The sequence below is a fragment of the Anomaloglossus baeobatrachus genome, chromosome 2 (genome assembly GCF_048569485.1).
Source record: "Anomaloglossus baeobatrachus isolate aAnoBae1 chromosome 2, aAnoBae1.hap1, whole genome shotgun sequence".
In the NCBI taxonomy this organism is placed as follows: domain Eukaryota; kingdom Metazoa; phylum Chordata; class Amphibia; order Anura; family Aromobatidae; genus Anomaloglossus; species Anomaloglossus baeobatrachus.
In genome coordinates this window covers 688,879,225-688,895,886 of record NC_134354.1, presented here as the reverse complement: position 1 = coordinate 688,895,886, position 16,662 = coordinate 688,879,225, and the positions used below count along the sequence as shown (strand labels likewise).

Sequence of the window (16,662 nt, the reverse complement as noted above, 5' to 3'; positions counted from 1 at the left end):
TACGTAAGATGGTAGCAATGGAGGCAGTTCCTTTCGCGCAGTTTTACTGCGTCCACTACAATGGGACATTCTCCGCCAATGGGACGAGGAGTCGACGTCCCTCAACAGAGTCGTCGTTCTTTCTCAGGCGGCCAAGGAATCTCTACGGTGGTGGCTTCTTCCCACCTCTTGGTCAAAAAGAAGGTCCTTCCTATCCCCATCCTGGGCGATAGTTACGACAGACGCGAGTCTATCAGGGTGGGGAGCAGTTTTTCTCCACTACAGCGCTCAGGGTACGTGGACTCAGCAAGAGTCCACCCTTCAGATCAATGTTCTTGAACACAGAGCAGTGTATCTTGCCCTACAAACCTTCCAACAGCAGCTGGAAAGCAAGCATATCCGACTTCAGTCGGACAGCTCCACAGCGGTGGCATACATCAACCACCAAGGAAGAACGCGCAACCGGCAAGCCTTCCAGGAAGTCCGGCAGGTTCTGATGTGGGTGGAAGACACGGCATCCACCATATCCACAATTCACATCCCAGGTGTGGAAAACTAGGAAGCTGACTTCCTAAGTCGCTGGGGTGTGGCCGAAAGAGTATGGTCTCCTCACCCGGACGGGTTTCAGGAGATCTGGCGCCGCTGACAGAGACCGGACGTCGATCTAATGGCGTCACGGCACAACAACAATGTGCCAGCTTCATGGCACGGTTTCACAATCATCGAGCTCTGGCGGCAGACGCCTTAGTTCAGCATTGGTCGCAGTTCCAGCTACCTTAGGTGCCACCTCTGGCATTGTTGCCCAGAGTGCTGCGCTAGATCAAGACCGACTGCGGCCGCGCCATCCTCGTCACTACAGATTGGCCGAGGATGTTGTGGTACTCGGTTCTGTGGTGCCTCACGGTAGGCTAACCGGGGGCACTACCAGACCAATCAGACTGGCTGTCTCAAGGGCCATTCCTCCATTTGAATTCTACGGCCCTCAACCGGATGGTGTGGCATTGAGTCCTGGAACCTAGTGTCGTCAGGATTACCTCAGGACGTGGTTGCCACCATGAGACAGGCTAGCATACCAACGTCCGCCAAGATTGACCACAGGACGTGGAAGATATTCTTATCTCGGTGCTCGGCGCAGGGTGTTTCTCCCTGGCCGGTTGCATCGTCTATGTTTCCTTCCTTCCTGCAATCTAGGTGGGAAAATGGGTTGTCGCTCAGTTCCCTTTAGGGACAAGTCTCAGCGCTATCTGTATTTTTTCAGAATCGACGACTTCCTCAGGTACGCACGTTCCTACGGGGAGTTTGTCTTCTCTGCACTCCGTACAAGCGGCCGTCAGAGCCCTGAGATCTGAACAAGGTTCTAATTGCTCTCCAGATGCCGCCTTTCGAGCCTTTGAAGGATGTCTCCCTTCCCGCTTTTCACGGGAAGTGGCCTTCTAGTAACGGTCTCGTCTCTTAGGAGAGTTTCCGAGCTGGCAACGCTCTCATACAAACTCCCTTCCTGGTCCTTCACCAGGACAGGGTAGTTCTGCGTCCGGTTCCGGAATTTCTCCCTAAAGTGGTATCCCACTTTCATATCAATCAGGATATCACCTCACCTTCTTTGTGTCCTCGTCCAGTCCATCAATTTCAGAAAGATTGCATCTGTTGGTTCTGGTGAGAGCACTCAGGTTCTACTTCCCGCATGGCGCTCCTGCGCCACCCGGATGCACTCTTTGTCCTTGTCGCTGGTCGGCGTAAACAGTCGCAAGCTTCCAAATCCACCCTGGCTCGGGGGATCGAGGATCCAATTCTTGAAACCTACAGTTCTACTGGGCTTCTGGTTCTCTCAAGGCTGAAGGCCCATTCTACCAGAGCCGTGGGTGCATCCTAGACATTACGGCACCAGGCTACGGCTCAGCAGGTGTGTCAGGCACCTACCTGATTGGGTCTGCATACTTTTACCAAGCATTTTCAGGTGCATACCTACGCTTCGGCAGACGCCAGCCTAGGTAGATAAGTCCTTCAGGCGGCAATTGCCCACCTGTAGGAAAGGGCTGTTTGACGGCCCTATCACGAGGTATTCTTTTACCCACCCAGGGACTGCTTTTGGACGTCCCAATTGTCTGGGTCTCCCAATTAGGAGCGAAAAAGAAGAAGGGAATTTTGTTTACTTACCGTAAATTCCTTTTCTTCTAGCTCCAATTGGGAGACCCAGCACCCGCCCTGTTTTCTCGGGGTTTTTCTGTTTTTTCGGGTACACATGTTGTTCATGTGGTATGGTTCAGTTCTCCGATGTTTCCTCGGATTGAATTGGTCTTTAAACCAGTTATTGGCTTTCCTCCTTCTTGCTTTGGCACTAAAACTGGTGAGCCAGTGATCCCACTGGGGGTGTATAGCCAGAAGGGGAGGGGCCTTACACTTTTAAGTGTAATACTTTGTGTGGCCTCCAGAGGCAATAGCTATACACCCAATTGTCTGGGTCTCCCAATTGGAGCTAGAAGAAAAGGAATTTACGGTAAGTAAACAAAATTCCCTTCTTTCTTGCCCTGAGGAAGCCTCCCATATGGAGGCGATACGCGTGGGGTAACGCTGCCAAAATAACCCACCCCTCTTTACACAATTTGTCTGTACCCCGCTATGCTTGCGCCTCTACCTTTTGGGATAGTGAGTATGGGCCTCTTGATTCCCACCGAATAGGGCATTTTTTACCACTGCAAGGTTAGCATGCATAACTACGGCACTTTGTGCCTGTGCAGTTTCCTTATATGTATGCGTTAATTTTGCTTGCTCCGCATCTTGTGTGCTGCGACCAGGACAACTGACCTTCTGGTCTGACAGTGTCACTTTGTGTATACAGGGGCTGACCTACAATTACTATCTGCACTGGCTAAATATAGACTTTGGCTACCATCCTGCATAATAATTGTTGTACTTCGGCTGTACCTACCTCTGTACTTTGCCTAGATATTGAATGTTTAATATTGATTAGCTCACTTGGTGGATACAGGGGCTGACCTATACATACTAATTGCACTGGCTAAATATAGACATTGGCTACCATCCTGCTTTACAATTGTTGTACTCTGGCTGTACCTACTCTTGTATTTTGCCTAGGTATTGAATATTCAATATTGATGAGCTCACTTCAGGGAGTCTATATTTGCCACCCATTTCCACACCTTGTGCATATGCCATAACATGCTAGTCCTGGGTCGGATTCATACCCCCTGGCTCTAGCGGGAGTGCCCTTCTATCTGTGACCTAAGGGGCCCCATTGCCTGCCCTCTCTCCTTCCTTATCCGCCACCGGATGATGATAAAATGTGCTTACTTTACGGCACCCTAACCATATCTAGATAATATTTCTGTGCATGTTACATAGCAGGCCGCATTGAGTATAAGAGGGGTTTAAATATTTTTGATACATTTGTATAACCATTGTCACTGTTTTTTTGGCTTGGGGACACATGTCTGTTTTTAGTGTTTTTAACAGTCACTTTGTGTGCCTCACTCCCAGTGTGGAGATCCATGTATTGTCTTTCTGTAATAAAGATTCTATTTTTATATGATACAATCTTTTGGTGATCCATTTATAGGTATACCTTTCTCTTTTCTTTGGTTCATGTAACTGTATACCTGGAGATCCCATAAGGTGGTGCCCTTCCCTCCTATATACTATTAATAAAATGTATGACGTTTGACTTTGCAGAAAGTAATAAAGATGCCTTAAAACATTATATATAGTATTAGCTCCACAAAGCCTCCTATATACATTTCTGAGCCCCCTGTATACATTATGAGCCTCCACACAGCCTTCTACACACAGTACATGCAAACATCCCATACACATTAAACAAAAAAACCATCACATGCTCACCTCGCTCCCATTCCCCCAGTGCTCTGCTCTTGTCTCTGGTGCACTGATACTCCGCACAGCACATGCGATGATGCAAAGTCATCGCATCTGCACTGCCTTACGGTGATGGGTGGAAGATGGAGCAATTTGCCCCTCCTCCACCAACGTGCTCACCGCGGTCTGCATCCTGTTGATGCAAATATTGGTGACATTAAGCGGCGGTTAGCAGACGGGTGGAAGAAAAGGACACGGTGCCACCACAGTCCAATGGTTTCAGCCCTACAGCTGTCTCGGTCCGTGGGCTGGCTTGGAACAGCCAGAGGACCGGATGTGGCCCGCACTTTGCCCAGTCCTGGTGTACAGCGATTCTAAAACCAGGAGGGAGGGGGAGGAGGGAGATGGTTCTGCTGATTCTCAAACTATCTGTCTATAAAGGCTCATATAAATGTTCATTTGACATGTCAAAGTTCTCTTCGATTTTATGTTGTTTTTTTTCATTTCGAGTAGAGAATGCACCAATTATTACCAATTATAGTTTATGGGCTGTTCACATATCTACGTTGTCTGTTTTTGGACAGGGTGAAGGATCAAGCTTGCCAATGCAGAACTATAGGTCCCTGAAAAATATTGGAAAGCACAATGATGGCATCCTCGTTACTTCCTTTGGAGGATGTTACCTCTTTATTTGGCACAGCTCCTGTCTCTTCTGTAGTCACTGCTTCTTTTACTTCTGCCACTTGCCCCAAGAGAAGATCACAGAACAGCCGCAGTTCTGACAGTTTTCGGCTAAGACTTTCATTATCGGGCAGCAAATCTAGGAACACAGGTACAGAATAAGAACAAAGCATTCTATCTAAGAGATTATGGCTCCAACCAGAAAATTAAAAAGATAAAAAAAAAACAAAAAACACAAGCACAGCAATAAGAATACTGTAAAATGGTGGCCGATGTTCACATGAGGAGGTATCTCCATTGCCTGTGTAAGAAAAGGAAGAATAAGTAAATGACTTTATTTTCAGTTTGATAATAAACCAGTTTCCAAATGTTGAACGTATTTAAAGGGGCATTCTGGTCTGGTTTTCTGATGAAAGTCTGCAGTCTCTCTATATGACTTCAGATTTCTGAATCCTTACAACACGTGGTGTACACACTGTCAGGATTAAACGGTGTTGCTGGTAAGAGCAGGCAGGCACATGATTACAAGTGTGCGATTTCCATACATGTGATCGAATGCCAATTAGACATGCTCAGCATTGCTCAATAAAAATAAACTGGTGAGTCCGAGCAAGTCTAGTCGGAATGTGGCAGGAAGTATGTAACACACGGGAATCCTGACATCCCCTCACTATTATAAGTAAGTTTTCCCTTCTTCTGGTCCTTTCTATCATCTGTTCCAACACCTGGCATGAATTGGGTAGACCTTCATATCTGTACATTTCCAGACATTGGTTGGTGATCAGTTCATACAGCGTTATATTGAATGAAGCGAAAAGAAACGTGAAAGGGGAGAGAAGAGAGAGGGGCGGGAAGAGAAAAGTAAGGGGAGGGAAGAGAAAAGAGAGGGGAGGGAAGAGAAAAGAGAGGGGAGGGAAGAGAAAAGAGAGGGGAGGGAAGAGAAAAGAGAGGGGAGGGTAGAGAAAAGAGAGGGGAGGGAAGAGAAAAGAGAGGGGAGGGAAGAGAAAAGAGAGGGGAAGGAAGAGTGTCACGGGCAGGGAGGTGACGCTGCGCTCACCACGCTCGGGTCCGGCGCTGCTACTGCTTCGCTTGCTGCTCGGTGGCTCAAGCGGTGGGCCGGATCCGGGGACTCGAGCGGCGCTTCTCGCCCTTGAGTGAAAAGGGGATAGTTTGGTTTGGGGGATGTTGTCCGTGACGCCACCCACGGTTGTGGTGAGGTTGTGACACCACCGCTGCTCTGGACGGGGATCCCGGGAGCGGTGACAGGGAGCAGCTTAGATGTTGTTTCTCCCCTCCGTGGGTAGGGGGGTTGGTTGTCCAGGGGCCCGGTGTAGGGATGGCAGGTGGGTTACGGGACCTGGAGAGGTGCAGGGTCGCGGGGGCAGCGTGGTGCCGCACGGCACGGTGGTACTCACTCAGCCAATGATGAATGCAAAGTCTCCGGTAAAACAAACGGCTGGATGGACGGGTCCCACAGACGGCTGCGGTGGCTTTTCTCCCGGTAGGTTGGCGGTGACTGCCTTTCCCTGCACCTGTGTTATGTTCACGGTTCCAATGGCTTCCCACCGGTAACCCGCTCCCCAGCTTGGATGGATGCTGAGGGAGCCCCTTTTGCCCGCAGGCTCTGGCCCTGGGAACTGTAGCCTTGGCGGTGACTGTATTTCCCTTCACGGTTTGAGCGGTTGCCTTCAAATCGGGTCTTGACTGCTGGGAAACCCCGGAGGTTCCCTTCGCTAACGGATTTCACCAGTTTTACGGCGACTCCAAGCCTGGTCGGGGTCCGTAGGCCCTGCCGAATGGTGCTGGTTCTCTTCGCTCCCCGATCCGGTACCAGCGGGCCACTTCCCGTCCCCGGTCCTTACGGTTCACGTCAATCAGCCCCTCCTGCAGACAGTCACCACCGTCTGCCAACCTTGCTGTATGTGCCCGGGCCACGCACCCGGACACGGTCAGTCTCCTCTACTACCACTTCACTCCACTCCTCAAACTCAACTCTCTACTCTCCTCCACTGTACCTCTCTCTGCCTTCCTTTTCCCGCCTCCAGGACTGTGAACTCCTCGGTGGGTGGGGCCAACCGCCTGGCTCCACCCCCTGGTGTGGACATCAGCCCCTGGAGGGAGGCAACAAGGATTTTTGTCTGACTTTGGTGTGCCTAGCCGGGGCGTGGGGTGTGTTGTTGCAGTACCTGTGACGTCCTGGCTTGTCCAGGGCGCCACAAGAGAAAAGAGAGGGGAAGGAAGAGAAAAGAGAGAGGGGAGAGAAGAGAAAAGAGAGAGGGGAGAGAAGAGAAAAGAGAGAGGGGAGAGAAGAGAAAAGAGAGAGGGGAGAGAAGAGAAAAGAGAGAGGGGAGAGAAGAGAAAAGAGAGAGGGGAGGGAAGAGAAGAGAGAGAGGGGAGAGAAGACAAAAGAGAGAGGGGAGAGAAGAGAGAGGGGAGGGAAGAGAAAAGAGAGCGGAGGGATGAGAAGTAACATGAGAGAAGAGAGACAGCAAGGGATTGAAGAGAGAGCATGCATGAGAGAAAGCACTTGAGAGAGGCTACAAGAAAGAGCATGAGAGTGAGAGAATTTGTTATGCCTTCACTTTATGATGTATGGCAGTGTTCCAAAACTCCAGTTCTCAATGCCCACCAACTGGGCATTTTTTCAAGGTTTCCTTAGCATTTTCAGGTGTTGAAATGATTACCTGTGCAGGTGATTAAATTATCACCTGTGCAATGATAAGAAATCCTGAAAACACGCACTGTTGGTGGGCCTTGAGGACTGGAGTTGGGTAACACTGATCTATGGTCCATTTCCCTGCCCCTCCTCCAATGCAGAGATATGAAGAGGACAAAACTTTTGTTAGTGTGGTTTTCTCCCTAAGGCCTTGTGCGCACTAGGCGTTTTTGCCGCGTTTTTAGCGGCGTTTTTTACCGCGTTTTTGTGCTGAAAACGCAGTGACATTGCTTCCCCAGCAATGTCAATGGGTTTTCAGAAGTGCTGTCCTCACACAGCGTTTTTTTTTAGCTGCGTTTTTGTGGTGACCACAAAAACGCAGCATGTCAATTATTTCTGCGTTTTCCACTGCGTTTTTCACTCATTGAATTCAATGAGATGTTAAAAACGCAATGAAAAACGCATATAGCCGCGTTTCTATGACTAAAAACGCAGCTATAAACGCAAGGGGTGGGCACTACAGTGACGTGTACAGGAAGAGGATTCCTTCTGTTGGTAAACACAGAAGCATGAATCCTCCCGGTACCGTCACCGCTGCGTCCACCTCCCGTCCTGTGCATGTCAGCTCCGTGCGGCGCCATGTCTGGGCGGGAGGTGGAGGCAGCGGCGAAAACCAAAGTGAACAGTAGAAAAAAAAAAATGTCATATACTCACCTGTCTGCAGGGTCCCGGTGCCATGCCCGCTCCCAGCTCCTCCCGGTACCGCCGCTCTGGCTGTGTGCAGTCTCCCCGGGGCAGGACCTTGCTTGCAGGACCTGGCGCTGATCACCTGATGCAGTCACCTGACGCATCAGCTGATCGTAGTCTCGCCGGCTTCTTCGCGCTCGGCCGGCTATCAGCTGATCCTGCCGTCAGGGGACTTCATCAGCTGATCACCAGCAGCTGCTGCAGCGATCGGACGGGATCAGACTCCTGTCCAATCGATCGCTCCAGGAGCTGCCGGTAATCACCACAGCACATAAGTGAGTATTATTTTTTTTTTTTTCTACTGATGCATCAGCTGATTGTATAACCGGCTTTTATACAATCAGCTGATGTGTGATGTGATTCAGGCACTTGATCCTGACACATCATCTGATCGCTTTGCCTTCCAGCAAACCGATCAGATGATATTGGATCCTGATTGGACGGCGCGGGACCCTAACCCAGGATTACTGCAGAGGGGGGTTTATTTCAATAAAGATGGAGTCACTAATTGTGTTGTGTTTTATTTCTAATAAAAATATTTTTCTGTGTGTTGTGTTTTTTTTTTATCATTACTAGAAATTCATGGTGGCCATGTCTAATATTGGCGTGACACCATGAATTTCGGGCTTAGGGCTAGCTGATAATATACAGCTAGCCCTAACTCCATTATTACCTAGCTAGCCACCCGTCACCAGGGCAGCTAGAAGAGTTGGATACAGCGCCAGAAGATGGCGCTTCTATGAAAGCGCCATTTTCTGGGGTGGCTGCGGACTGCAATTCGCAGTGGGGGTGCCCAGAAAGCATGGGCACCCTGCACTGTGGATTCCAATCCCCAGCTGCCTAGTTGTACCCGGCTGGCCTCAAAAATTAGGCGAAGCCCACGTCATTTTTTTTTTTTTTAATTATTTCATGAAATAATTAAAAAAAAAGGGCTTCTCTATATTTTTGGTTCCCAGCCGGGTACAAATAGGCAGCTGGGGGTTGGGGGCAGCCCGTACCTGCCTGCTGTACCCGGCTAGCATACAAAAATATGGCGAAGCCCACGTCATTTTTTTTTTTTAATTATTTCATGAAATAATTAAAAAAAAGGGCTTCTCTATATTTTTGGTTCCCAGCCGGGTACAAATAGGCAGCTGGGGGTTGGGGGCAGCCCGTACCTGCCTGCTGTACCCGGCTAGCATACAAAAATATGGCGAAGCCCATGTCATTTTTTTTTTCTTTTTGGGCAAAAAACTGCATACAGTCCTGGATGGAGGATGCTGAGCTTTGTGGTTCTGCAGCTGCTGTCTGCTCTCCTGCATACACTAGTGAATGGAGGATGCTGAGACTTGTAGTTCTGCAGCTGCTGTCTGCTCTCCTGCATACACTAGTGAATGGAGGATGCTGAGACTTTTAGTTCTGCAGCTGCTGTCTGCTCTCCTGCATACACTAGTGAATGGAGGATGCTGAGACTTGTAGTTCTGCAGCTGCTGTCTGCTCTCCTGCATACACTAGTGAATGGAGGATGCTGAGACTTGTAGTTCTGCAGCTGCTGTCTGCTCTCCTGCATACACTAGTTCTGTAGCTGTCTGCTCTCCTGCATACAATGAACATTTTGAAGAAGGAAATGACATCAGACCTTTTTTTTTTCATCAACAATCTTTAATGGCATTGTGCACTGATTAAAAACGCAGTGAGTAAAAACGCAGCAAAAAACGCACCAAATCGCGGCAAAAACGCATGCGTTTTTGCCGCGTTTTTTTAGCCGCGGGTGCGTTTTTTTAGACAAAAACGCACATAAAAACGCAGCGTGAAAAAAACGTCTAGTGCGCACATACCCTAAGGCCGTCCTGCACTTCTCAGCACATGTAAGTGGCTGGAAACAGTGATGTGTAGGGAAACCGTAGACGGGGACGCGGCTCTACACAAATGCTGCAGCCCCTTCATTCTCAGGATCAGTGGGGGAATCACAACATCTACCCATTCGCCTTTTGTGCCTCCCCTAGTCCCTCATAGACTGTAAGCTTATGAGCAGGGCCCTCACTCTTTTTGGTATCTTAATTTTGTTATTTTGTATTGTCTCATATTGTCTGTACATGTCCCCTCTGAATTGTAAGGCGCTGCGGAATATGTTGCTGCTATAGAAATAAAACTTATTCTTATTATTATCAAAACGTGCTGGCACATCCTATCAGCATGCTATTATCTTACAACATGGGAATAACCCTTTAGGGTTTTTCAGTTCTCATAAACACTATCCGACACTGTCAGCAATTTCAAGAGCAGCAGCTTGAACCAGTTTGTCTGCATTTCCACATACAGTGAGCCAGCAAGACCCGAGACCGGCTTATGTCACGACATCTCACTATGTATACAGGACGATCCTATAGATGAAGACCTGGTAAGATCGTGTACAGAAGTGATTGGCATGTCTAATTCTTAAACCCCGATCCATGTAGGGCCATAATGATTGTGTTCTTCGTTATTCTTCTATATAAGCGCCCTTACCTTTAGGTTTTTGGGTTGTGATGTCTCCCAAGCAGGCTTTGGCTGAACCTAAGGCCACCAACCACCTCTGCCTGTCGGCTGCATTGTCTGTGCGCAGGTAAAAGCACTGCTCCTTTGGTATATACAGATCCATCCGGCAGCCATCAGCCTGGTGCACTGCAAGCAAAGAGAAATAGTACATAGGCTTATACTAAGACGTATGGACAAGGTTTACACAAAAGCAGAAATAGCGTCAGGAAATGAATGAATTACACATGGCAGTCAGTTGTCATGGCACAAGGTCACGACACGAGACCCAGACCTGTAAGGATTTCATATTAGATAAAATAGGAGTTGAAGTAACACACTTGATCCCCTAGACACCATCCAATCAGCATCAAGTGTCCAGGGACTTACTATTATTTAAAAAAAAGATCACTCCTAGCTAATTTATTCATTCATTTCCAATAGCATTAATTGAGGAACATCATGTAATACAATTATCACAATGCTCCAGAATTATGCTGGATAAGAGGAAACAAAAAGTGCACATTAGGGTCTTACCTGTGAGGTACGGTGAACCTCCAATTTAGGGTTTGCTCATCTGGGGGATTTGCATCAGGCAGAAGCACTGGGGAAAAACCTTGGAAAAACAGCTGCTGCAGCCCCAGTATTGAGGATGCCTTGTGATAGCCGGTAGGAGTGGAAAGGGTTAATTGCCGCGCTGCTGCACAATAAAGATGAGTGCTTTATATTCAAGACGTGACTTTATTCTCTATACGTTTCAGAGTTATCCTCCCTCATCAGGACCATCATATTACCAATGTGAAGATCCTGATGAAGGAGGTTACTCCGAAACACGTAGAGAATAAAGTGACATCTCGAAGACAAAGTCGTCCCCTTTATTGTGGAGCAGAGCAGCAATTAACCCTATCCACTCTCAAGTGCTCCAAAAATGGTATTTTATACTTAACGCAAGTATTGCAAAAATAAATTAAAAAAAAAACCATGCTGTCAGGGGGCGGTTAGGGAGTGTTCACATAGTGCTTTTTTGCAACACCATGTTAGCATTAAAAAACGCTGAAAGAACTGATGTGCTTTGAAAAAAACTAACTGCAGCTCAAAAGACCCAATGAAAAAAAATCCACCATGTGAATGAGATATTAAACAGCTCATTTATTTTGCTAAATTTGTAAAATGCTGGGGGGGTTTTTCGTACTGGAAAAAAATTGCAGCAAAAACGCTACATGTGAACAACCCTTAGGGTTTAATCATGACAACGCTTTTATACTTCTACACATGGGTGGACAAACGCTGCCCAGGGGCCCAAATGGTAAGGAGCCACTACTACCTCCAAAACGGGTGGAATTGTGCAGTGTGAGGAGCTACTGGACTGCAAAAATCCAAAACGTCCCTTTATTAGTATGTAGAGAGACCACAGTGGGCTTTCTATAGGGATGAGCTCTGCGATTTGCGCTGCCCTGGTCTGGCATCCGGTCTTGTCCTCTGTGGCAGCCTGTCTTCACTTTTGGGCCGGCATCCTCACCCCGACTTCCTGGTCACTTCTGGTGCTCTTTAGGTTCGATGCATGTCATAATTCTGTAGGGCCACTAACCTCCAGAGGAGCTGGGCCAATGATGTTGGGTGCAGAAGAAAAGCTACCACTGAAGACCGGGCCGGATACCAAACTAGGGCAGCGCGAATACATTTTGTCATCTGCAGTACTCTATAACAGCAGTACACATTACCTCGGATCTCGCACACGGCCATCTTAATGCTGCCTTTGCTCCCTTTGCTCACATCATCCTGTGAGTCATAGTAAGACAAGATGCCTCCGTCCAGCACAAAGTATCGTGGCTGCCACCCTGATCACAGTAGGAGACAACAATAAGAGGCACATTATAAAAAGTGATAATCAAATGAAGGATTGTAACTAATGACTTGTATATGAAGCCATGGGCAGCTATATGATGCCCATAACACCAAACCATGAGACATTGTACCACCAGTCACCTGCTCGCCCTCTACCATGACTCTACAGCAGGGGTCAGGAACCTTTTTGGCTAAGAGAGCCGTAAACGCCACATATTTTGAAATATAATTCCGCGAGAGCCGTACAATATGTTTAAAGGGCCATTGACAGATCAATCGCTCCAATGTTCACTTAGTACAGCAAGGAATGCTCCTCCCTGCTGTATAAAGCCACAACTGGACTGAAACAATGGTAATTAGCAGTAAAAAAATCAAATAACTAACTTACATTGTGAACTTGCGATGCATGACATCAGTCCAGCAGTCTGGCTTCTTCTTTTTCCTGCGCATGACTGGAAGCTGGCATTCTTCCCACCTGATGTTGAGAGAATGCCAGCTTTGAGGCATTCGCAGAAGAAAGAAGCTGGAATATTGGACATGTCACACAACGCATTGTCAGTTATGTCAATTATCTACCGTATTTTATTATTTTACAGCGAATTATTGTTTAGGTCCAGCGGTGGCTTAGTGCAGCAGAGAGGAACACTCCTTTGTGTACTAAGTGACCGCTGGAGCAATTGTATCTGTCAGTGGCCCTTTTAAAAGTGTTGGTCTTACAGAAAATGAACAAAAAAAGAGAGGCTCAGACCCATAGGGTTGTTTTTGTATCAAAGTGACATTCATTTTAATTTAACACAGCTTATCTTGATCACTTTATTGAGAGTTTGTCACACAAGCTTATTGTTTCTCACATTTTCCCATATATAGAATAACCCACATTCACACAGAGTAATACAGCACAGAAAATTGCACTCCTCAGTGCTGCCTGCGTGAGGCTAGAGAAGCACAAGGGCGGTGTATACTGCCCAATTTCAGTCCAGAAATGCTGCAGCATTCCTCCTGCCACTGAGCTCCTATTGACATAAAGACCCTGACAATAAATGTTGCAGGTCTGCGCTGACCTCCTGTTATGCTCAAGAGGAGCTCAATGGGAGCCCACAGGACTCGCAGAAGCATTTCTGCACTCAAATTGGGCAGTATACACAGCCCATGTTCATCGCGCCAACACTGAAGAATGAAGTACAATTTTCAGTGCTTCATTCCTCAGTGTGAATAGGAGCCTAAGTGTGCCAAAAATCTAGTTTCTCTGAGAATAAGACAGTCTTATATTACTGTCACCCAAAAACGTGGGGTGTCTTTGAAAACACCTGGTGGAAGCGGTGGGCTTCTAACAGTAGAGGACCACCACTGATGTCACAGTCCCATCAGATTGCATTCCCGTAAATATAAATAAGCATCAGCATAATGCAGTGAAATCTGCATAGAGAAAATTTTGATTACGGCAGATGTTATCTGCCGCTGATTCAGCGACAGATAAAATCTGTTCTACAGTGTGAACATAGCCATTTCCCCAAATAAAACCTCTCCCTCAGGACTCCCCTGGAATTAAAGGACTTCTGCCACCTATATTTCATGCTTGGGGGCTTTTAGTGATGTGGCGCTCTCACTCCATTCATTATCTATGGAACTACCGGGGACCAGCCAGATGCCGCTGTTTGGACAGGAAGGACCCCTGAGAATAAAGCCGCAGACACACCGCCTGCCCCCCATAGTCATAAAACTAATGGAAGAGACAGGCAGCTGACAGCAACCAATCAGATTCCAGCTCTCATCTCTCAGCGGTCCTTTGGAAGGTGAGAGCTGCATCCTGATTGGTCATTGCGGATAATTCTCATGCACTTGCTCATATCAAGCTGCTGCAATTCATAGCAGCCGGTGCGGATCCCAGCCCCGTGCACCGGCTCCGTTCTGCAGTATGCGCCCCTCCTGACAGCGGGGAATAGTTGCTACATGCCAGGCTGAAGCTACGGACAACTCGGGGTAGAAGGGCAGTGATGCGCCCGGGAACGCCGGGATCCCACCCGCCCTGCACCATGCCGCCACTTACAGATGTCATCATCGCACAGCAGAGCAATCTCCATTCCACCGCCGCCTCAGCTCAGCCTCATCCCGCCGGCCGTCCCCGCCAGCCCTTCCCCGGGCAGCCTGCGCCCTCCTGGGGGAAGATGTGCAGTCAGTGCACAGGAGCTGCCGGCCGGTGACGTCACGGGAGGGGCACGGGCGGGGGAGTTATGGGAAATGTAGTCCATGCTCCCCAACTACCAATATCAGCGTGCACCGCGGCCTGATGGAGCGCGGTGCATGCATCCTTCCCATAGACAGGTAGGAGCCCTGTCTGCGAGCCAGATACGGCCATCAAAAGAGCCATATCTGGCTCGCGAGCCATAGGTTCCCGACCCCTGCTCTACAGGATGGATGATACCAGCTTATAGCAACCTAAACCTCATCCTCCTGCACCTGCTGCGTGGTCTCTGAGAAGGTTTCACTGCTGGGACCCCCTCCGATCACAAGAACAGGGGTCCTGATGTTCTCATTGAATGAGCAGTATTCCCACATCATGGCCCTCTAGGATAGGACATCACATTATGCTTGAGAAACTAAAGGCTGCTTTATACGCAGCGACATTGCTAGCGATGTCACTCGTGAAAGCACCCGCCCCCGTCGTTTGTGCGTCACGGGCAAATTGCTGCCCGTGGCGCACAATATCGCTTGTACCCGTCACACATACTTACCTTCCTAGCGACGTCACACGGCAGGCGTCCAATAGAAGCGGGGGGGCGGAGAGCAGTCGCATGAAAGTCACGCCCACCTCATTGCCGGAGGACGCAGGTACGCTGTTGTTCGTCGTTCCTGAGGTGTCACACGTAGCGATGTGTGCTGCCTCAGGAACGACGAACAACCTGCGTCCAAAATCAGCAACGATTTTTGGGACACGGACGACGTGTCAACAATCAATGATTTGGTGAGTATTTTGCATCGTTAGCGGTCACTTGTACGTGTCACACGCAACGACGTCGCTAACGAGGCCGGATGTGCGTCACGAATTCTGTGACCCCCAACGACATCTCGTTTGCGATGTCGTTGCATGTAAAGCCCCCTTAGGCCCTGTGCGCACACTGCTTTTTTGCTGCGTTTTTGGCGCAGAATTGGTACAGTTTTTGTTCATAACCTTCATGCAGTCCTTCCCCAGAAACGTCTATGGGAAATCCAAAATGCTGTACACACGTTGCTTCTTTATTCCTTACAGGTTTTGCTGCAGTTTTTCTACAACAAAAAGAAGCAGCAGGTCATGTCCCTGTGTTTTGCCATTGATAATGTCTAAAAAACGCAGGCAAATACACACCATAAAGCGGTAAAAACGCATGCTTTTTTGGGTGCGTCTTTTCGGCCAAAGGGTGCATTTTTTGCTGAAGAAACAAATCTGCAGTGTGCGCACATAGCCTTAAACGCTGAGACCCTCATCAAAGCCAAGAATGAAAGGGGGATAATTCAGGGCTGCGACCCCTTTGCTGTCTCTTTCACTGAATAAATGTGCCCCGGCCTCAGCTCCATTTCCCTGAATCAGCACTCTCATTCTCAGAATCACAGAGGTCGGACCCTACTGATCATAAGATGAAGGTGTATCCCAGCTGCATGCCATCACTCAAATGAGGGGAGCGCCTTGTAAATGCCCATCCAATATGTAAGATTCATGATACATTTTAGAAAAGAACCTAGTAGAGTTCGGAATCCCTCAATCACATCAGATCTGGCCATAAATGATGGGATCTGCCAACATTGACTATAAACACGGCCCCAAACAGCTCAGCACTTTCTGAGAACACAAAAACATCTCAAACACAGTGTTAGGCCCCTTTTAGACGTCCGTGTTTCAGGTACATGTGCAATCCGTTTTTAACACTGATGCCACACGTACCCATGTTATTCTCTGGAGTTACACACAAGTCTATGTTTTCACACAGACAGTGTGACCCCTCGTGGCCCGCACGCACACACAGAGACATGTCCGTTTTTTCCCCAGCATCACGGGTGTCACACGGATCGCACACTGGTGTGATCTGTGACATCAGTGTGACACGTACCGGAGAAAACATAGGTCTTTGAAAAAAAATGTTTTCTATATTCACCTGTTTTCTTCGGCTCTGCTGTCTCCTGCTTCTGACCCCCGCTCATTATATTCATTGATTATTCACTGCACTGAGAGCTGGAAGCTGGAGCATCGCCGGGGACAGCGTCGGGTACAGGTGAGTATCTAGCAAGCAGTGTGTGTGCAGTAACATCCAAGTGGTCATCCGAGTTCCCAATGAACTCTGATGAACTCGTGAAGTCACCGTGGTGAAACCCACTGTAGCGTGGGTGTCATCAGGAGGTCATCAGAGTTAACTGGGAACTCCCATGACCTCCTGGACATCACTGCACACACACTGCTGGAT

The 16,662-nt window shown here is 48.3% G+C and overlaps 2 protein-coding genes across 2 annotated transcripts in view; one reads left to right on the top strand and one right to left on the bottom strand.

The window, feature by feature from the left end:
• The window catches only part of LOC142292095 (pleckstrin homology domain-containing family A member 3-like), a 37,941-nt gene that overhangs the window by 19,217 nt on the left and 2,062 nt on the right, over positions 1–16,662 (bottom strand). The window contains exons 2-4 of the mRNA XM_075337200.1: positions 12,106–12,222; positions 10,379–10,534; positions 4,491–4,627 (exon numbers count right to left, since the gene is read on the bottom strand). Of these exons, the coding sequence (XP_075193315.1) occupies positions 4,491–4,627; positions 10,379–10,534; positions 12,106–12,222 (410 nt within the window). The remainder of the gene's footprint in view (positions 1–4,490; positions 4,628–10,378; positions 10,535–12,105; positions 12,223–16,662) is intronic.
• The window catches only part of TARBP2 (TARBP2 subunit of RISC loading complex), a 79,865-nt gene continuing 73,387 nt past the window's right edge, over positions 10,185–16,662 (top strand). Inside the window, exon 1 of the mRNA XM_075337199.1 lies at positions 10,185–10,271. Coding sequence (XP_075193314.1) covers positions 10,261–10,271 — 11 coding nt within the window. The 5' untranslated portion in view covers positions 10,185–10,260. The remainder of the gene's footprint in view (positions 10,272–16,662) is intronic.